General features: G+C 49.0%; 1 protein-coding gene across 1 annotated transcript in view; it reads left to right on the top strand.

Annotated features, from left to right (window-relative positions):
• LOC136967759 (phospholipid-transporting ATPase ABCA1-like) overlaps positions 1-17,712 on the top strand; it is a 113,229-nt gene that overhangs the window by 65,510 nt on the left and 30,007 nt on the right. Inside the window, 7 exon segments of the mRNA XM_067261682.1 lie at positions 3,928-4,022; positions 4,149-4,254; positions 7,519-7,593; positions 8,895-9,061; positions 13,763-13,940; positions 14,612-14,727; positions 15,238-15,382. Of these exon segments, the coding sequence (XP_067117783.1) occupies positions 3,928-4,022; positions 4,149-4,254; positions 7,519-7,593; positions 8,895-9,061; positions 13,763-13,940; positions 14,612-14,727; positions 15,238-15,382 (882 nt within the window).

Raw genomic sequence — 17,712 nt, forward strand, 5'->3', positions numbered from 1 at the left:
GCTTGCGACATATATTACACTCAGAAGTGTATTACGTGTGTGTGTGTGTGTGTGTGTGTGGTGGAGGAAGATAACATCTCACCAAATCTGATATCACCTTGCAGACCGAGAGAAACATATGACTCACAAGATTGGGCAGACAGTGCCATAGACATTGAGAGTATATCAAGATAGATGTGCCCCTTTGCAAGGCGAAGCCCACCCAACGACCCCTAATACACACTAACACATTAACACACAAGCTGCACGCGCACACACATACACAGGCGGAACGCACACATTCGCAGGCGCACTCGGGCACGCCGCGCAATCGAGGCAGAGCGTTCATTTATCACGAGTGCTAGATTGCTTACCTCCAGTCTGCGGGCCTGCGAGCAAGGACTAAATTGATGCGTCTCCCAGTGGCAGACCACCAACACAAGCCCTGGGACACCAGGGAGTATATATTCCCTTTGACCTGAAAGGCTTCGCTGTTGAATAAACCATGACACTTCTCTCCCAGACTTAGTAGTACATTCTTTTTATCTTTTGTCCTTTTCGACCATCCCAATATGCCCTTGAAAAACTACTGAAAAAGAGGGGACGGAATATGCGTTGGAGGGGGAGGGGGGGGGGGGGCACACACACACACACATTGAAGGCCCCAAGGGGAAGGTGGTGTGAAAAACATGGTTTCCATGGAAATGGCATGCAACAGTAAGCCCCGTTATCAATTCTCAGGTATTGACTCTCGTTAGCCGAGCGATATTTAACCTTCGCAGATGAATAGACGGCGGAGCGTGCCGAGGAATTGATAAAGCCTCTGAGGGGGTTCTCTAGTACAATTGATGTCTTTGTCGCGTCCAGATTGCTCTAAGTAAGTCTCCTTTGCAAATGACTCTCCTTAGGCCTAATCTATTAGTACTGCCCCCCCCCCCCCTCCCCCCCCCGAAAGTCCTTTTGAGTCAGTTGGATAGATAGCACCCGAGCAGTCTTTCTGTAGCAGTTGGCCTGAGGTATCCAGGCTGGGTTCTTTGGCAGTCGAATGCTGATGGGCAGCTCCGACGTCGGGACGATGTCCTCCGTCTGTTGCGTTTGCAACGTCATCCACGTGGCGTCCCTGGTCTGAAACGGATCCATGAAGGAGGAGAGAGATCCATCTTCAAGGGTTAGGACACGTAGACGACTGAAGGACTTTTCAAATGCCCACACTACCATTTCAGTGTGGCGCGCCTCGCGTGTCTGACAGACCTCAAGTGTTGATACAATGGGGCTTTATCACATTTTATGTAAGAACAAAGCTCTTGATGGGGGGGGGGGGGGGGAATATTTTGCGGAAATGGATGACTGAGGACCACGGCTTATCGCCAAGCTGGTCCATCCCTGCCCAAGCCTCACGGAGGGAAACAGATTGTCATATCTTCTCTGCGAGAGCTGTTGTTTTGGGCTTCTGTCCCCGCCAGATCCATTCTGGTGTAAAATAACCTGTCCGGAGCCATATTCCGGGATTTGGCCGGAGACGTGTTGGAAGTGGGAAAAAGGTCGAGCGGTTGTAGGATGATGGGGCAGATGGTGGATGAGGCACTGCAATTTGTTTTCCTTCTTTCTTTTTGTGGTTTTGTTTGTGTGTGACCAAAACAATACAGCAGGGGTCTCTCGCCTCTGCCACCGCCTCCGCTGTTGTTGATTTCGATTCCAAAGATGGCCGTCGCAATAATAGACCGCCGTTGGGGAAATGGTGGTCCACGGCTCTGTGGGTTTGGAGCCGGTTTATCGGATCCTTCTCTCTCAGGGATAAACACTGTGACCAGCACATATGGCAGTGTTGGACTCAGTTGGGGATCCATTCACGGGATATAATTGCAGGTATCAAAACTGGACAAGCGAACCACGACTGCGTTTCGATGGTTTAATAAGCAAATTCACTGTGGGCAGTGGAGAGAGAAACTTGCGAAAGTTGCCTTGCCTTCAGAGATAGGTGTCAAGTCTCAAGGTCTCTCCTGAGGGAGATATGTGTCCCCCACGGTCAAGTGCCCTCTAGATTCACCGTTTTCTACAGTGAAACCTGTACTAACCCCACAGGCCCACTATATCTCACTATTCCCCACACATATGTATGGAATCTGACTGTTGGTTGGTTGTATGACACTTTCCATCCACACATGTATGGTCGATAACCAGTAAACAAACAAACCCCCACACTCCTTCTCAGAGACAGACACGCAGGCAGACACCTGCAGTGCACACACAAACGCCTCTCTAAAGACAGTTTCTGTTTCCAGCGAGTCCACCGCCCCTTTCCTCAGCATAAACATAATTAACCTGATCATCACTCAGCACATCTGAGGATGCATCCGGTAACAAGACGGTGCAGCACATCTTCACAGGCGGCCAGACGTTCACGCCAAAGAGGAAGCTGCATCCGCAAGATTGGTCGTCTCTGCCAGGTAGAATTTGAAATGTTGCCTTTGAGGTTCGCCCAGATTCCGACGCCGCTGAAAACGTGAGCACGCCCGCGCCTCTCGTCGTCTCACCGACACTCAAGTGTGTGCCAGCTCATTCCCGGGATTTGATTTCTCGCCGTTTACATTCACCTCTTTGTGTGCCTCTGCTCTGTGTGCGAGTGTTTGTGTGTTTGTGGGGGGCGGGGGGGCTATTTGGGTGTTATGCGTACCTCTGTTGAGCATGTGCACACGTGTGTGTATTGTGTGTTCCCATCCATCTACCATCATTTGGTTAGGAGCGACATTACACCGGCAGTGAGAGAGTGAGAGAGTGAGAGACGATAATACACTGAGATTTGGATCAATTTACACATTCTGACGGAATGTCGGAAAAGCATTCCTTCTTGTTTGTTACTGCCTGCTTGAGATGCCTGTCTCCCCCAAGAGAGGAGCATGTTAGTACTGTTTAGTCTGTTTGCCATATGCCTGCACCTCTTCTTCCTCCTCCACTTAGTATTTATGCTTTTTTGGACAATTCCTTTATTGTCTTTCTTCATTTCCAAGACTCCAGGCATATCTCGAACCATGTCCTTACCACGTAACAAGGACGGAAGAGGCCAAACACACACTGCTAATCGACACAGCAGGGGGACTGTTTAAACAGCGCTCCTTAATGCCGTGTTTACCCCTCGTTAGCATGCTACGCTAGGTTAAAAACACAAGGGGCGATGCCGCGGGGGTGGTGGGGCATTTCTGCGCACCGCATTTACGTTTGTGTGTGAGCGTGTGAGCGTGTGTAAGGACATCGGGGAAGAAGGGAGGTTCTCTGGTTCCTGGTATATAGTCCCCCATTAAGCTTGACCAGGGATCATCCTAATCAACGGCGTAATGGGGCCCTGACACGAGCCCGGCCTGAAGTGTGTGTGTGTGTGTGTCGGCTCACGTAGTCGGTGCGTGGATGCACTCCACTGTGTTGCATCCTTCTGTAATTGTGTGTCTGAATGTGCCAATTTAGGCAGAGGAGCGGGCTAATTACAAGACTTTGACATTGGCCATGGCTTCAGCTGAGCGCTCTAATAGACCATTACCACGAGGGTGAAGATGCCTTCCCTGAAGCTTTGCATAGAAATGAGGCGAAAACGGAGCTTAGCTTGGCGTGTCGTGTCCAGTGTGTCCTGCTCTATACCCAGGTGGTTAGTTTAGGATACCTTTGCGCAACGGACGCTTGATGCTTGTTCAATCTTTATCAAGGTTAGGCCTATACTGGTGTCGCTGGCCGTGTTTCTTTAGGTTAATTTGCGCCATACTGTTTATAATTGTCCGTGTAACCGGCCTCGGTTACCTAATTGCGAAGCACGTTTTATACGGTGACACTTGGTCTAAATGAGCATATGTTCTCAGTCCTAACTGACCAGGTGAAATAACTGCATTTACATAACAATTAGGGGGGGGGGGGTGAGATGTGAACTAAGCTGTTTCTGTGGTGTTGTTGTTGTTGCTGCAGAGGATACAGAACACCACAGACACACTGCAGGACCTGACGGGAAGGAATGTGACTGACTTCCTGCTCAAGAAGTACGGACAGTCAGGCCGAAGCAGGTACGGTCAGTGCGTGTGTGTGGCGTATGCACTGTATATGTGTGTCACCCTGTCATGTCAACTCTTCTTACTGGCAATCTGATCTCTCACTCTCTCTCCTCTCTCCCCCCCCCCCCCCCCCCCCAGGTACGGAGGGATCTCCGTAGGAGGGGTCAACTCCCAGGTGCGGATGACGGCGCCGGAAATTGAAGCCGTGACCAGGGATTTGAAGATCCTGTTCAATTCCTCCATGGTAGGCTGCGGTGACTGGAAAACACGAGGTGGATTTGTTGCCATGACTTTGAAAGGTGATAGCGTGTGTATGTGTGTGCGTGTGTTAGTGAGCGTACCTGTTATCCTATGTGCAAGTGAGTGGAGGGACTTGGGTGTTGACTGAAGGAAATCATTCTTTCCTGAAGACCTCAATTGAACTCGTTTCAGCTCTCGCATTAGTGTAAACCATGGCCTCATTTCAAGCCCCTTAAAATGCCCTCATGTCTCCCGTCGGGCTTCCAGGATTTGTGGAATACGGCTAAAACATGATTTGAGTGGCTTTCAAATGTCTGCATATTACCTTGGAACGGAGCTATAACAGAGCTCCCAGTACCTTTGTCGGTGTCCATGGAAACTGGCCACCGGCGCTTTAAAGGAATTTACCTCAGAATCTCTCAACTGCTTTTCGCCACACTCTCTCCCTACTCTTAGTCACTCATCGGTACACACACACACACACATTCTCTTGCCGACACACGGCACTTTCCCTTCCACACACACACGCGCACATGCACAAACACTTTCACAAAATGTTTAAACCCAACAAAGGACTTAAAACTCTCCCTCCACCTCTCTCCAGACGCCCCCCCACCCTCACCCCCTAACACACAAATCCCACGCTAATAACGACTTTAATTTGCGGGCCTGCGATATTAAACCCTAACGAGTGACTCGCAGCTCTGTCTTGTCAAAGCTCTACGTTGTCTACAGGACGTGTCTGTGTCAGTCTGTGTCTGCAGGGGTCAGTGGGGAAAAAAAGAGCGAGAGATGGACAGGAATGATTACTATTCCTCCTCCAGCAGACTTTTGAGCTGGCGGTTTGCTTTTTCAACTCACCAGCTTGTTTTAAGTTTGGGAGTGGGGCGGGGGTGGAGGTAGGTGGGGGGGGTGGGGGGGGTATCTGGTGAAATGAAAGGTGAGCATGGGTTTTATGCTAATGAGGTAGTTGACACGTTTTGGAGATTTGGGGGATTTTCAGGAAATGAAAGGATAACCTGGGTAAACACTGAAGCCCAGCTCTTAACCTGGGACTCGCATCACGTCACACTGTTTTCCCTCCCAACTGCATAATCTCAGAAGTTGGAAGAAATACCGGAAAGCCAAAGACACAACATCCACCACACTAAGATTATGAATTCTTAGCAGAAAAAAACTCAGTAAACAATAGGCCCGGCTCTAATCCCATTTACTATAGTCTGGGACTACTTTCTGGCTAATGCGGCGTGCCGTGAGTGGTCAAACACCGGTCACACCCACTCAACACGACGAGCGCTTACGCCTGGTATCATCTGCAGTGGCAGAGGCCAGCTAAATTGCCTTCATTCTCCTTGAGCGCAAAATGGGTTGGTCAGGGATTAGACAAAGTACATTTTTCGGAATCTTCGCACGCACGGCCAAACACGTACCCGCACACACGCACGGCCGCTGTCAACAATTCCAACTTTATTCGGTTTCTCACTCACAAAACCTCGAATTACCCCACATATGGGGTCGCGCGCACACAGGCACGTGCACACTGGCACACGTTTAAATGCACAAAACACATTCACACACACACACACGCACATTCTTACACTGTGTGGGAACACACAAAGAGACACGTATCCAAACGCACACAGGCATTAAAGCCAGAGGAAGCAGCTTATCCACAGAAAGACCGCCCGCCCGCATCGCCCACTGTGGTGCGAGCCAGTACGAGCCTCCCTCTCCTCTCCCCCTCTCCCTCTCTCCCTCTCCAATCCCTCATTCCCTCCCCTCCTCCCCCCCTCCATTTCCCAAACGAGAATAGTAAAACAAAATATGTTAAAGACCCCATCTTTGCAGAAGGCAGAATTATGGACAGGCAGAAAAGCCTTGTAGTTTGTCTGGCTCATGAATAGGTAATGAGATGGAACAGGGATGTTATTTAACACAAATATTTCTGTCAGAGTACCACCGGCGTGTCTGTGTGTGTGTGTGTGTCTGTGTGTGTGTGTGTGTGTGTGCGCGCGGGTACGTGTTTGTGCGCGCGGACACATGTGTGTTTTCCCCCCCTCTTTGAAATGGAGAGAGGACGCGTGCGGGTATGTAAATACTGTGCAAACACCGTCTCATGCCAACGGCAGAAGATGTGGCGTAATGAAAGATGGCCCAAATCAAATGTTCCGAAACGACCAGTAGGATCTCCTTCTCCTCCTCAGTCTCCCAGCAGTCCTCCCCTGGCCTGTGCCATCGGGGCTGAGCCTGCGTTCTGACTCTCGGCCCTTATCTCTCAATCTCCAGGTTCCCCCACTGTAAATGCACGTCCCCCACAAACACACACACTCGCTGTCTGCCGACGTGTTTGACTGTTCCTTTCTTCCTCTCCTTATCTCACCCTTCTCTCTCTCTCTCTCTCTCTCTCTCTCTCTCTCTCTCTCTCTCTCTCTCTCTCTCTCTCTCCCTCCCTCTCTCTCTCCCCCTCTCCCTCTCTCTCTCTCCCTCTCTTTATTTCTCATCTCTCCTCACCCGCTGTGGTCGTGTCACTTAGACAGGAAAGGCCCATTTTCGTTCACATCGCGCGTGGGAGCACGAGGGCACGTGGCGAAGGCAGAGCAGGGAAGCACCGCTGGTGGAATCACCCCCGGTGGTCCACCCCAGTCATCCCGCCCCGCAGCTTTCCATCCGGAGGCCTCCTCGCCAACAAAACACAGCCCCAGCAGATTCTTAATGTGACCCTGCCGCCCCACCAGCCGGAGGACCCGTCTTGCCCGCGCCCCTCCTCCCTGCGCCCCCCCCCCCCCCCCCTTTAGATTCCTCGGAGTACTGCATAAGCAGCTCTCTCCCTGTACTGTGCTGTACTGTCCCTATGGAGTCGGTCCTGACTGTCAAGTCAGGGCTTTCTACATTTTTATGTCTGTGTTGAGGCTCTCCATAAAGTGTGTGTGTGTGTGTGTGTGTGAGCCTGTCTTTTCTTCCCTTGTGTCCCCAAGCATACTGTACGTGCCTGTATGTACGTGTAGCTGGGGGGGGGGGATGTTACATGGTGCTAGCAATTCAGAAGAACACATTTGCCCGTGTACAGAACGCGAGGCTCAGCGAGGACGGCCAGCTCCGCGGCTCTCGCTGTTCTAGCCCACGCGGTTTCCGACATGTTCCGCATCTCCAAACAGGAGACGTGTTTCCCGACTGTGTCCAATTAAGTCCCCGCTTCCCCTCTCTCTCTCTCTCTCTCTCTCTCTCTCTCTCTCTCTCTCTCCCTCCCTCTCCCCCTCCTCTTCATCAGGATAATACCACTGATCAGATCCTGCAGAATGCTGAGACCCTGCTGAAGGAGCTGGGAACGCGGGACAACGTCAAGGTACTCCACCACTGGCCCAGAGAGCAGAGCCTCCGACCAGGACTCCTCGGTCTTCCTCGCTCACTCGTCACGCCTTTGTGAACCGTTTGTTACGGTACACACACACCCGTGGATGATGTGTAGGAGAGCAATATGCGCCGCCATTGCACTGTTTTTGTCTCTGAACACTGATCATACTAAAGAGCTTGTGAAGAATGTCCACTGATGTGTTAACTGGTAAGGTAAAGAAAACGCTGGCAGATTTCCCCTTTGGCGGGAGCTACACACTGCCGTACTGTTGTATAATGGGTTTTAGTCAGAGCAGCATTTCAGCTTCCGCAATCCCACAGCAATTCTCAGCCTGAAGCAATTATGCACTATAAGGCACTGGTGAATTAGCACGCTTTTCCTTTTTTTCTTTACAGCTGAAATAACTCCCAATCCCTTTTTATGTCTTAAAATGTGTCTGGACTCAATGGGGACAAATCAAAATGGCCTCAGGAGGTTCAAAGGAAGGCATTTATGTTTCGAAATGGCTTCGTGAAAACACGCACATTTGTACCCTCCATCGTGACATTGATTTGAAACCGCGTGCGTTCCTGTGTTTGCGCAAGCTTGCGCATGTGTGCAGCGTGTGTCTGTTTGAGTGTATTTGTGCATCTGCATGTGAGCGATCTCGATATGTATACACTTCCAGGAAGCGTGTTTGTGTCTGCGTGATGCAGTGTTATAGTATGCCCATGTAGGGGGCATCCACCCAAACACCATCCATTCCTAATTAGAGCAACATTGCCAGCAGGGGGTCCCTCCCTTTCCAGAACATTCTTCATCCTCCTTTACAGCAGGAGGCACCAGCACTGGGAGCGTTGCACAACTGAGAGAAAATACTGCTCCCTGTAGTTATTACTCTCTCTCTCTCTCTTTGTGTCCCTCTCGCTCTCTTCCTCTCTCTCTTCCTCTCGTGGTAGTTGGTTGTTATCCTTATTCTGTTATGTGTAGTTGTGTAACGAAAACATTCCAGTTTGCTTGATCTGTCAGACTTATTAGGTAGCGTCTAAACAAACAGTTGTTTGATCACGTCACCCTTGGTGCACACTGTGAACTCAACTTTTCTGCTGCCGAGTCGTCAACTTATATGCAGCCTAATTTATAAAGTTAGTTACATGGTTGTTTCCCTCACTTTTTTATTCCTCAATGTCGCATACTCGCTGTCACTCCCTCCCTCTCTCTTCTCTATCCCTCTCACTTGGTCTCGCTGTCTCTCTCTCCTTTTCTGTCTCTCTCCTTTTCTGTCTCTCTCTCTCTCTCCCTCTCTCTGTCAGGTGTGGTTCTACAACAAGGCGTGGCACAGCCTGGTGTCCTTCCTCAGCGTGGCCAACAACGCCATCCTGAGGGGCAACCTGTCGATGGGCCAGAGCCCGCGGGACTACGGCATCTCCACCTCCAGCCACCCTCTCAACCTCACCAAGGAGCAGCTCTCCATGGCGCTGTGAGTGAGCTGGCTGCACAGCTGCAGTGTCGGCTTTCCAGGGCCCTCTGTTCCCTATCTCCAATGATCTCTAATCTCTAAGGAGTCAGGTGGCTGAGCGGTTAGGGAATCGGGCTAGTAATCTGAAGGTTGCCAGTTCGATTCCCGGCCGTGTAAAATGATGTTGTGTCCTTGGGCAAGGCACTTCACCCTACTTGCCTCGGGGGAATGTCCCTGTACTTACTGTAAGTCGCTCTGGATAAGAGGGTCTGCTAAATGACTAAAATGTAAAATGTAATTAGCACATAACGGCAACCTGAAAAAGATGTTCCGGCCTTGTTCCCCAAAAGATTTACAATTAAGATTATTACATTTATGAGGTATTTTAACTTGAAACAGGTCAAATTTGGTTAGGGTTTGGGTCAAATGTGACCCTAACGACAATAGGAGGGTTAATGTGTGTTAGCATAGTATTGAACTGGGAAACATAGGATCTTGGGAACAATTGACCTTGGAAACTTAAGACCCTAGGAACCTAAAGAAAGACCCTGGGAACATAGATACACTCCCTCTATTGTCACAGTCAGTTAGCATTGCTGTTAGCTTGCATTGATCTTGCATTGTTCTTAGCTAGCATTGTTCTCAGCTAGCACTGCTGTTAGCTAACTGACCTCAGGGGTCCACACAGGAGGAAAGAGCAAAAATATTTCCAATTCCAACTGATGTACAGGGCAGTGATTGTCCTGTATTGGAGATGAAGCTGGGGTGTCACAAAGACATATTTGTAGGTAGGAGGGGATGTTGTTTTGGAAAGGATAGAAAGGTAGGAGAGATAAGAGAGGAGGGGGCATGAGAGAGTGGAGAAGCAGGAAGGAGGGAGATGCGGGGGAGGGGGGGGGAACAAAGGAGAAGCAAATGCGAGGGGAAGAGCCCACGTGAGGTATCCCCATGGGATTTGCATACTTTAGCCTGCGGTTACCGGTTTGTAACCCAGTGATCAGCCCTGGGCCATGGAGAAGATCTCCCATGAGACCCTGGGATTAATGACTGCCTTGTTGAGGCCCTAAACCGCAGCCCTATACTGTCTGTCTTAATGCTGAGCATGAACATACCTGCTTTCCATACTGTACTATAGGGCCTCCGTATCCCAGCGTCTGGGGGAGATGGCGGGTTCCACACACCTGACAAAATGTGCAAATGTACCGCAGAACAGGTGTGACTTTGCAGCAGACAGAGCACGATCCCCGGTTCGCTCTAGATTACAACCCAGCTGGCTGTGTCGTACCTCCATAAAAAAAAAAAAAAATAGTGGATGCAACAAATCCTGCAGAGAAGGACCCCCGCGGTGGGAGAGCACCACAGTCTGGTGTTTACGTACCGCTCAGGTGCTAGACGCAGCGCTGAGTTAGAAGGCCCGCTGAAGGGAGGGGGGATATAATTACGACTACCTGCCAATCGTAGATTCAGCCCGAGCGCCCTTCGCTCTCTCTGGCTCGACAGTATCTCTCCCACTCCCTCCCTCTTTTCATTCACGCATCCCAATGAGTTATCCCTACAATTGATTAACCATGATCCAGAGCTTATCTTGGGATCTTACTTGCTGTTAATGTGTGTGGGGGGGATAGAGGGCTATGACTGGGATCACAGTGAATAATGTTCTCTGCCGTTAATTAAGGCACGGTGTCAACAAAAGTCGTTTTAAGGTATTATATTTTGCCAGGACCCTGTGCTCACTGTGGTTATGAATTATGAATACCCCTCATGGAAACATCACACGGTTGAGTTAGGATTAAAAGTGTCCGTTAGGTGCAGTGAGGGTTGAGGTTAGCCCATCAACATGGAGTCCAGACAGCTGTCTGGACCTGACTGCCACGCTCGTCAAGTGTAAGACGATGAGTCATGGTATATTCCTGCACCACCCGGAGCTATTCCTATCTCTGGTGATGCAGAGCAGCCTGTTGAGTTGGTCCAGATGTCCTTTAAAACAAAGGCTGACATTTAGTCTCCTGCATGCTTGTCTATACAAAGGCGGCTTTACAAACCGTCCTTGAACGCAAGCATTATTATTCCGCGGTGCGTTTGGGATTAGAGTGGACTTTAACAAAAGATACTATCAAAATGAACTCCTGAAAGTGGCTTAACTGTTTTTACACGGAGGGACTAGGTCCTTCTCTGGATGGTCAAAGTTTTGGCTGAATGTATGCATTCGAGATATGACCAGAGCAGGTCATTACGTTCCCAACTCTTATTGGACACCTTTCTTACCTTTCGTTACCACAGCATGGTCTCTGACCTTCCCCTAGCTCCGCCCCCCGTAAGGTGCAACACCTGGAGAACAGCGTGTATGTAAAACCCCACCTCCTCTCTGTTTACCTCAAACCTGTTTCAACTTAAAGCTTGATTAGCACGGCGGCATGTCCCCCTTCACATCAATTAGCCACTTTCAAACGTTCGAGGTTGCATCATTAGCGATCCCGCCGCTTAAAACAATCCACCGCGCCGCAATTTCGATAAACCCCATTCAGATCTGGGGCGGCACCCACGGCGTAAATTATTTCGTATTTATGTCGTCCTAATTGCGTCTGGTCTTGTACTGATAAATGCAGCGCTACGGCGACGCGGGGGTAAGTTAGTTAATATGTTAATCACACGGCAGGTAGCCCGCCGAGACGTTCCTACAGGACGGAGGGAACGGGGGAGGGGGGGGGGGATGAAATATACCGTTGTCTCATTCCCAGCTAATTACGCCCGTGCAGCAAGGACGTCCCGATAACCAAACAGCTCAAATGAAGATATATCATAAGGAACTAAAGGTCACACCGGCTCGGGAACAAGAAGATGCAGCAGCCGAAAACACTTTGTGCTTCGCGTGTCAGAAGACGAGTTCCGGGTCTCCTGTTTTCTTGTTATTCTTCAGAGACTTGACTGACACAGCTCGAACGAACACCTCCTTCTGATCCATGCCGGTGCTAATAATCCAAAAGAACTAGGGTAGCCTACCACAATAGCTGGTCCCCGACCTGTACAATACATCATTCATCTCGACTTCTGTGGAGAAGAGTGAAGTCTGGAGAAGGGTTTCATTAGTATGCTCTCCTTGCAAAATGCAGCAAAGTGAATTATTTAAGTTCAGTCAACTGACCTTTGAATGTACTGTAAACTTTGGCTGCTTTATGTGTCAAGTTTCCAGTTCTTGCTTATTGGCCTCTAAATCCCCCCCCTCAAAAGTAGGAATTATAATGTATGACTGGAGTTTGTGGTGGGTTGAGCGGGGAGACGAGAAGGGGAGACGAGAAGGGAGCTCAGAATTGAAGGAATACGCAAGTTGAGACTTTAAGTGGAGTTGGCAATGTTCAAAATATATTTTTATGTACAAACAGCATAGAACATATATTTTCCGTTTCAAAAATGAAGGCCTAATTGACTCATCCACTGCATATGAGCACAGACTTAAGAAGTTCTCAAATACACACATTACTGTTCAAAGAGATGGGAGGTTATCTAACTGGCAATCTAGTGGCACTCACGCATTTCATACAAAATGATTGACCTTGAACACATTTCAGCATCAATGGCTTCGTTCTACTTTTGACAAGATTAAATGAATGTTGCGCAAGTGTATTTTTTCTTGGCACCCAGTGTAAGTGCTGAGATAGAATAGTAAATCTGGCTATGTCCAAATCACCGTAGGACAGCTATGTTTTTGGCCAAGAAGTCACAGGTTCAAATCCACCCTAAACTGTACGTCGCTATGCTAAAATAAGACCCTAAGAGGCCGTTTGTATGGTAAAGTTTCATGTAAAAAAGTTTGAGTTTGTTTGATTTTAGGGGCAGACTGCATAGTTTTAGTTGTGATGTTCCCATGAGTCAGTATGAGTGGGTCATTCATGCCGGAGGGACAAGTTGAAATGATAATTGAACATGCGCATACACCCCAAAAAAGGTATCAAAACATACCTTTTCATAAATCAGAGTTCGAGCAAATGGTAGACCAGTCGGTGATTCAGACCTTACTATTCAGACCGGAATGTTCTCAACCCTTGTGCGTTCATATCTGTGTTACGCAACCAGTGTTTGTGCATCTGTCGGATCCACAACGTTGTTTTTGTCTTTGAAAGCGATCCAAACACAACTTCTGTAGACTAACCCAGAGTGTTGTATTACAGTAACGTTGTGCGGATACCCACAATCGTTTAGTAGTTCCCCGCGCTACAAAGTGTGGGGACACGAGCAAGAGACGTCCAGACAGCCAGGGAGATGGACAGGTTCTTGGTGCCATGTTCAATCGGCAGCTCCAGGGAAGAGGGAGAACGAGTGAGGGCCCACAGCAAACCTTTTTGTTCCATTTTCACTCCTTTCCACCTACCTACACAAACAATGTATCGCCCCCGGGTCCAGTGAACCCGAAACACCAACTGTATTAGAAATGTGTAGGAGGGGAGTACACAGTGTGCACTGACTGAACGGTGTCATTTTTCTTTCGGGAAACACTGAAAATGGGTCCCACGGACCCGAACCCACGCACGGGTCAATATTTCCCCTTAGATTGACACAGACAGGATCAACCCACTGAACCACGTCCATTAACAGAACAGCCAGGGCACGCTCAAGACGCTGTCGCAGACGCTGCAAAGAGCCGAGGCCGTCGCTACGCAACCTCCACCTGACGCTCCCTCCCTCTGACCCGACGCCTCTTCTCCCGGCGTTTCTGTTCCCCTGCAGAGCGACGACCTCCACCGACGTGGTGGTGTCCATCTGCGTGATCTTCGCCATGTCCTTCATCCCGGCCAGCTTCGTCCTCTTCCTCATCCAGGAGCGGGTCTCCAAGGCCAAGCACCTGCAGTTTGTCAGCGGGGTCAACCCCGCCGTCTACTGGCTGGCTAACTTCGCCTGGGATATGGTAGGTATTAACCTCTCTTGATCTGAGCCCCGCCCTTTCTGCCTGGGCTACACGTCAACACACACACACACACACACCCCTCTCTTACTGTGTGGGGTGTAGGTGAGATGGAATGTGAAACTGGGCTGGGGGAAGAGAGAATATGAAACGGAACTTGATCTCAATGTCAACTTTTTGGATTCTGTGTTTCTGAGGTTTTGCTGAGAGTTTAATGATGTGAATGAAAGAATATACTGTATCTTGGATCATTAGGAAGTATTATTAGTGTACTTTATTGCAACTTTCTTCATATTCCATGGACTTGCATCATTTAAGGAAGTTTGCCAATATGGTTGCAAAGTAAATCCTGACATGTTGTAATTGACCTGGGGCTGTATCGAAAGAATATTCCAACAGCATTGATAGAGAAGTGCTCAATTAACTGTCTTGCCTGCAGGATGACTGAATAATCGTTATGGACATGAACTGAATTATTGACATTGCCTGCTACTATCGGTGAAGCTAAATGAGTTTTGTGTGTCAAGTCATGATGTCAGAGCGGCACTGCACGTGCTGTCGGCGTCCACTCACCTCTTCGACGTCACACGTCCCATGAGCGTCCAATCGAAAACCACCACAAACCAACCACCTAACGACGGCGTGTGTCGTCGCCTTTGTGTTTGACTTCCCAGTGCAACTACATCGTCCCGTGTGTCATCGTCATCGTCATCTTCCTGTGCTTCCAACAAAAGTCCTACGTGTCACCGGCCAACCTGCCGGCGTTGATCCTGCTGCTGCTGCTGTATGGGTAAGCAACCTGATGATGCCGGATTAGGCTTCTCTGGAGCCCGCCGACCCGCCCTCCCCGATCGTTAAGCTGCCTGGCCGTGTCAGTCTGATAGGAAGCAGGAAAATGGGGGGGTGGGGGGGGGGGGGGGGGGTGGGTGGGGGGGAAGAAGAAATCCTGAATACAAAATCATTTGTGTGGATGTGTACAAACACAAATTAAAAGGCAAAGTACAATGATGAATGACGATGCTTTTTTGGGGGGGGTAAAGAAAGTCGAAAACATTCCCTCCAGCTATGTACAGGCCCCCGCACTGTATTGTTTATTCAATCTTCTCGTTATTGTTTTATTTATTTGATCATCCCCAGACTTTAAAATCGTTTTAGCTTCTGCATGGTTGCCCACAGGAAAAACAAGACTGACTAACGTGACGGTTAAAGCGCAAAGTACAATTGGCATAAATTCTGCATCGATATCTCGTGGAGAACAGTTGGGGACCACCTCCTCACCCCCCAGCCGTGTGTCCCCCAGGTGGTCCATCACCCCCATGATGTACCCTGCCGCGTTCTTCTTCACTGTCCCCAGCACGGCCTACGTGGTTCTCACCTGCATCAACCTCTTCATCGGCATCAACGGCAGCGTGGCCACCTTCGTCATGGAGCTCTTTGACGACGAGGTGGGTACGCACACGCACACACGCACGCACACGCACACATGCCTCGCAGCACCACACGCACTACTCACACATAGGAACAAACACAGGCTCAAAGTCAGTGTGTCCATCATCCTTTGCACAGATGTTGTTCGATTCTTGTGTTGGGTCCTGCTACATAGTGTAAAACTACTATGTAGCAGGGCAAGGTTTCTAGTGCAAGCAAACTTGAATATATCATGTTTCTAAACTAGAATATACACCATTACTATACACTATTAGTATGCTATTTTAAGGAAAATACCCCATTTTAAAATGGATTTATAAAGATATAGAAGGACAGATGTGCAAACATACAATGAACAGAAGCACACTCACTCATGTAGAACACTCTCACACACATACACACACATTTAACTCAGGCTCAATTAGAAACAACCAATCATATTTGCTGTTTTGTAGAATTTATATATCCGAGATTTAAACACTGGGGAATGAAAAGCAGTTTATTTCTCTGTCTTGCGCGCGCACACACACACACACACACACACACAGTCTTTTCATTAAAGGGAGCATTACTCATCAAGTTATTATACTTGGGTAATGTGGTTATATCTGGCTAATTGAACCTGTTTCCAGGTGTACATTCTCCAGAGGTTAGAGTAAAAAGAAATTATTTTGCCCGCTATAAGAATTTTTTGAGGTGGTATTTATCTATTCCCTTTAATGTTTAATTGTTAGGGGAGAATAGTGTCTTTGTAGACTGTGTTTCATCCATCTTTCATCCGTGTTCATTTAATCTGAGAGCTTCGCTTCTCTTTCGGGAATCAAAAAGAAAGAGAGAGGGAAGTCGGGAGGTGTGAAAAGGAGAACTTTGGGAACAAAGAACAGGATGGAGATTCTTCCTGTCAGACGCTCCTGTTTACTTTTCTATTAGACGTCTGAAGCCTGTCAAACTCACTTCTCCTCTCGACTTTGTCAGCGACATTGTATCCATCGTTGTAACGTGGCGTTTTTTCTTTTACCTGCGCCACCGAAGCAGATCGAATATGCATTATTTCGGCAGTTAACCGTTTTAGTTTGCATGTACTTCGCCCTGATACATTATGTATCTGTATCTATATGCCCTCCACTTGTAGTAGGCTTTCCAAATGATCATTTCATATTCTTTTTTTTCTTCTTCTCAGCACTGTAACTCTGATCACAAGCCCCCCGAATTTCCATCTCTGTCCATCTCTGAAATGCGTCTCCTGAAACCGCTTCACTTCAAACAATGTCTCCCTCATTGCAAGAGCTCCTCATTTGAATAGCAATGTCATTATCATCGTCGTTCGCCGTCCTTTCCTGTTTCTTCAAACAGCGGCCCCTTCAAACTATGTCAGCGTGTTGTTGTTCTTGCTGTTCGAACCAAAACATTTTACCGGCATAGTTTAAAAGAACTATAATAGCGAGAGCTGTTAGTGCGGCAACGGAACAGCGCAAGTGGCTCTCTGCCATGTTGTGCCAGCGACCTACTGAAGTCCTGCTTGTCAAGGGCATTGCTGCTGATTGCTGTTAGAAGCCTGCCTTGTAGCTCTCAGGGTCAATAGAGACATGACAGACAGGAGGGGGGGGGGGGGGGGGCGCGACAACCCCTAGCAATCACTTCCCGTGATGTCAATACAGATACCAGACCCCTGTAGCTGCCCAGGATGGACACATCAGCGCCCCCCCCCCCAGCCCCCTGACAGCCACAGAATACATTTTGCTGTGACGGGCAGACGCATCCAGCCGTCCATATTTCCCTCTGCCCGGTCCCGATAAACCCCCGTGGGACGGACTCGACGCAAAAACGGCCGCCGCAGATAAGGCGAAAACAGACCACGCCCCGGTTTCTCCTGACAGGTGGGGGGTGGGGTGGGGGGGGGGTCTGTATCTTGACAGCTCAATCTTTTCTCCTTCTCTTTTTCTTTTTTGTTCCTCTCCTCCTCACTCGTTCATGCCTTCCTTCCAAGCCTGCGTGGAGGCGATGGCTAAATGAGAGCCGCCATGTAACAGTACGCCACGGCTCCTTTTATTCCCCTCATCTATTTATTCCGTTTCATCCAAAAGGTCGGGCGTGAATAAATCGGAATCCCCGACAGGAGGACGTCCGGGGAGGAAGAAAAAAGCCCCGAGACCAGAAAGGGAGAAAAAATCTGAGACTCGCAACGAACTCCATGTCCCAGTTTCATCTGGAGACTGAGGGGAGCCTGGGAGATATTTATTTGGTGTCCAGCTCCCTGTGGATTGCATCAATCCCTGTCTGCCTTGCATGCATGAGATGGTGCCTGAGTCAATACATGAGCCTCCAGCTACTCAGACTGAGCCACAGG

This window comes from Osmerus mordax, chromosome 23 (assembly GCF_038355195.1).
Source record: "Osmerus mordax isolate fOsmMor3 chromosome 23, fOsmMor3.pri, whole genome shotgun sequence".
Taxonomy (NCBI): Eukaryota; Metazoa; Chordata; class Actinopteri; order Osmeriformes; family Osmeridae; genus Osmerus; species Osmerus mordax.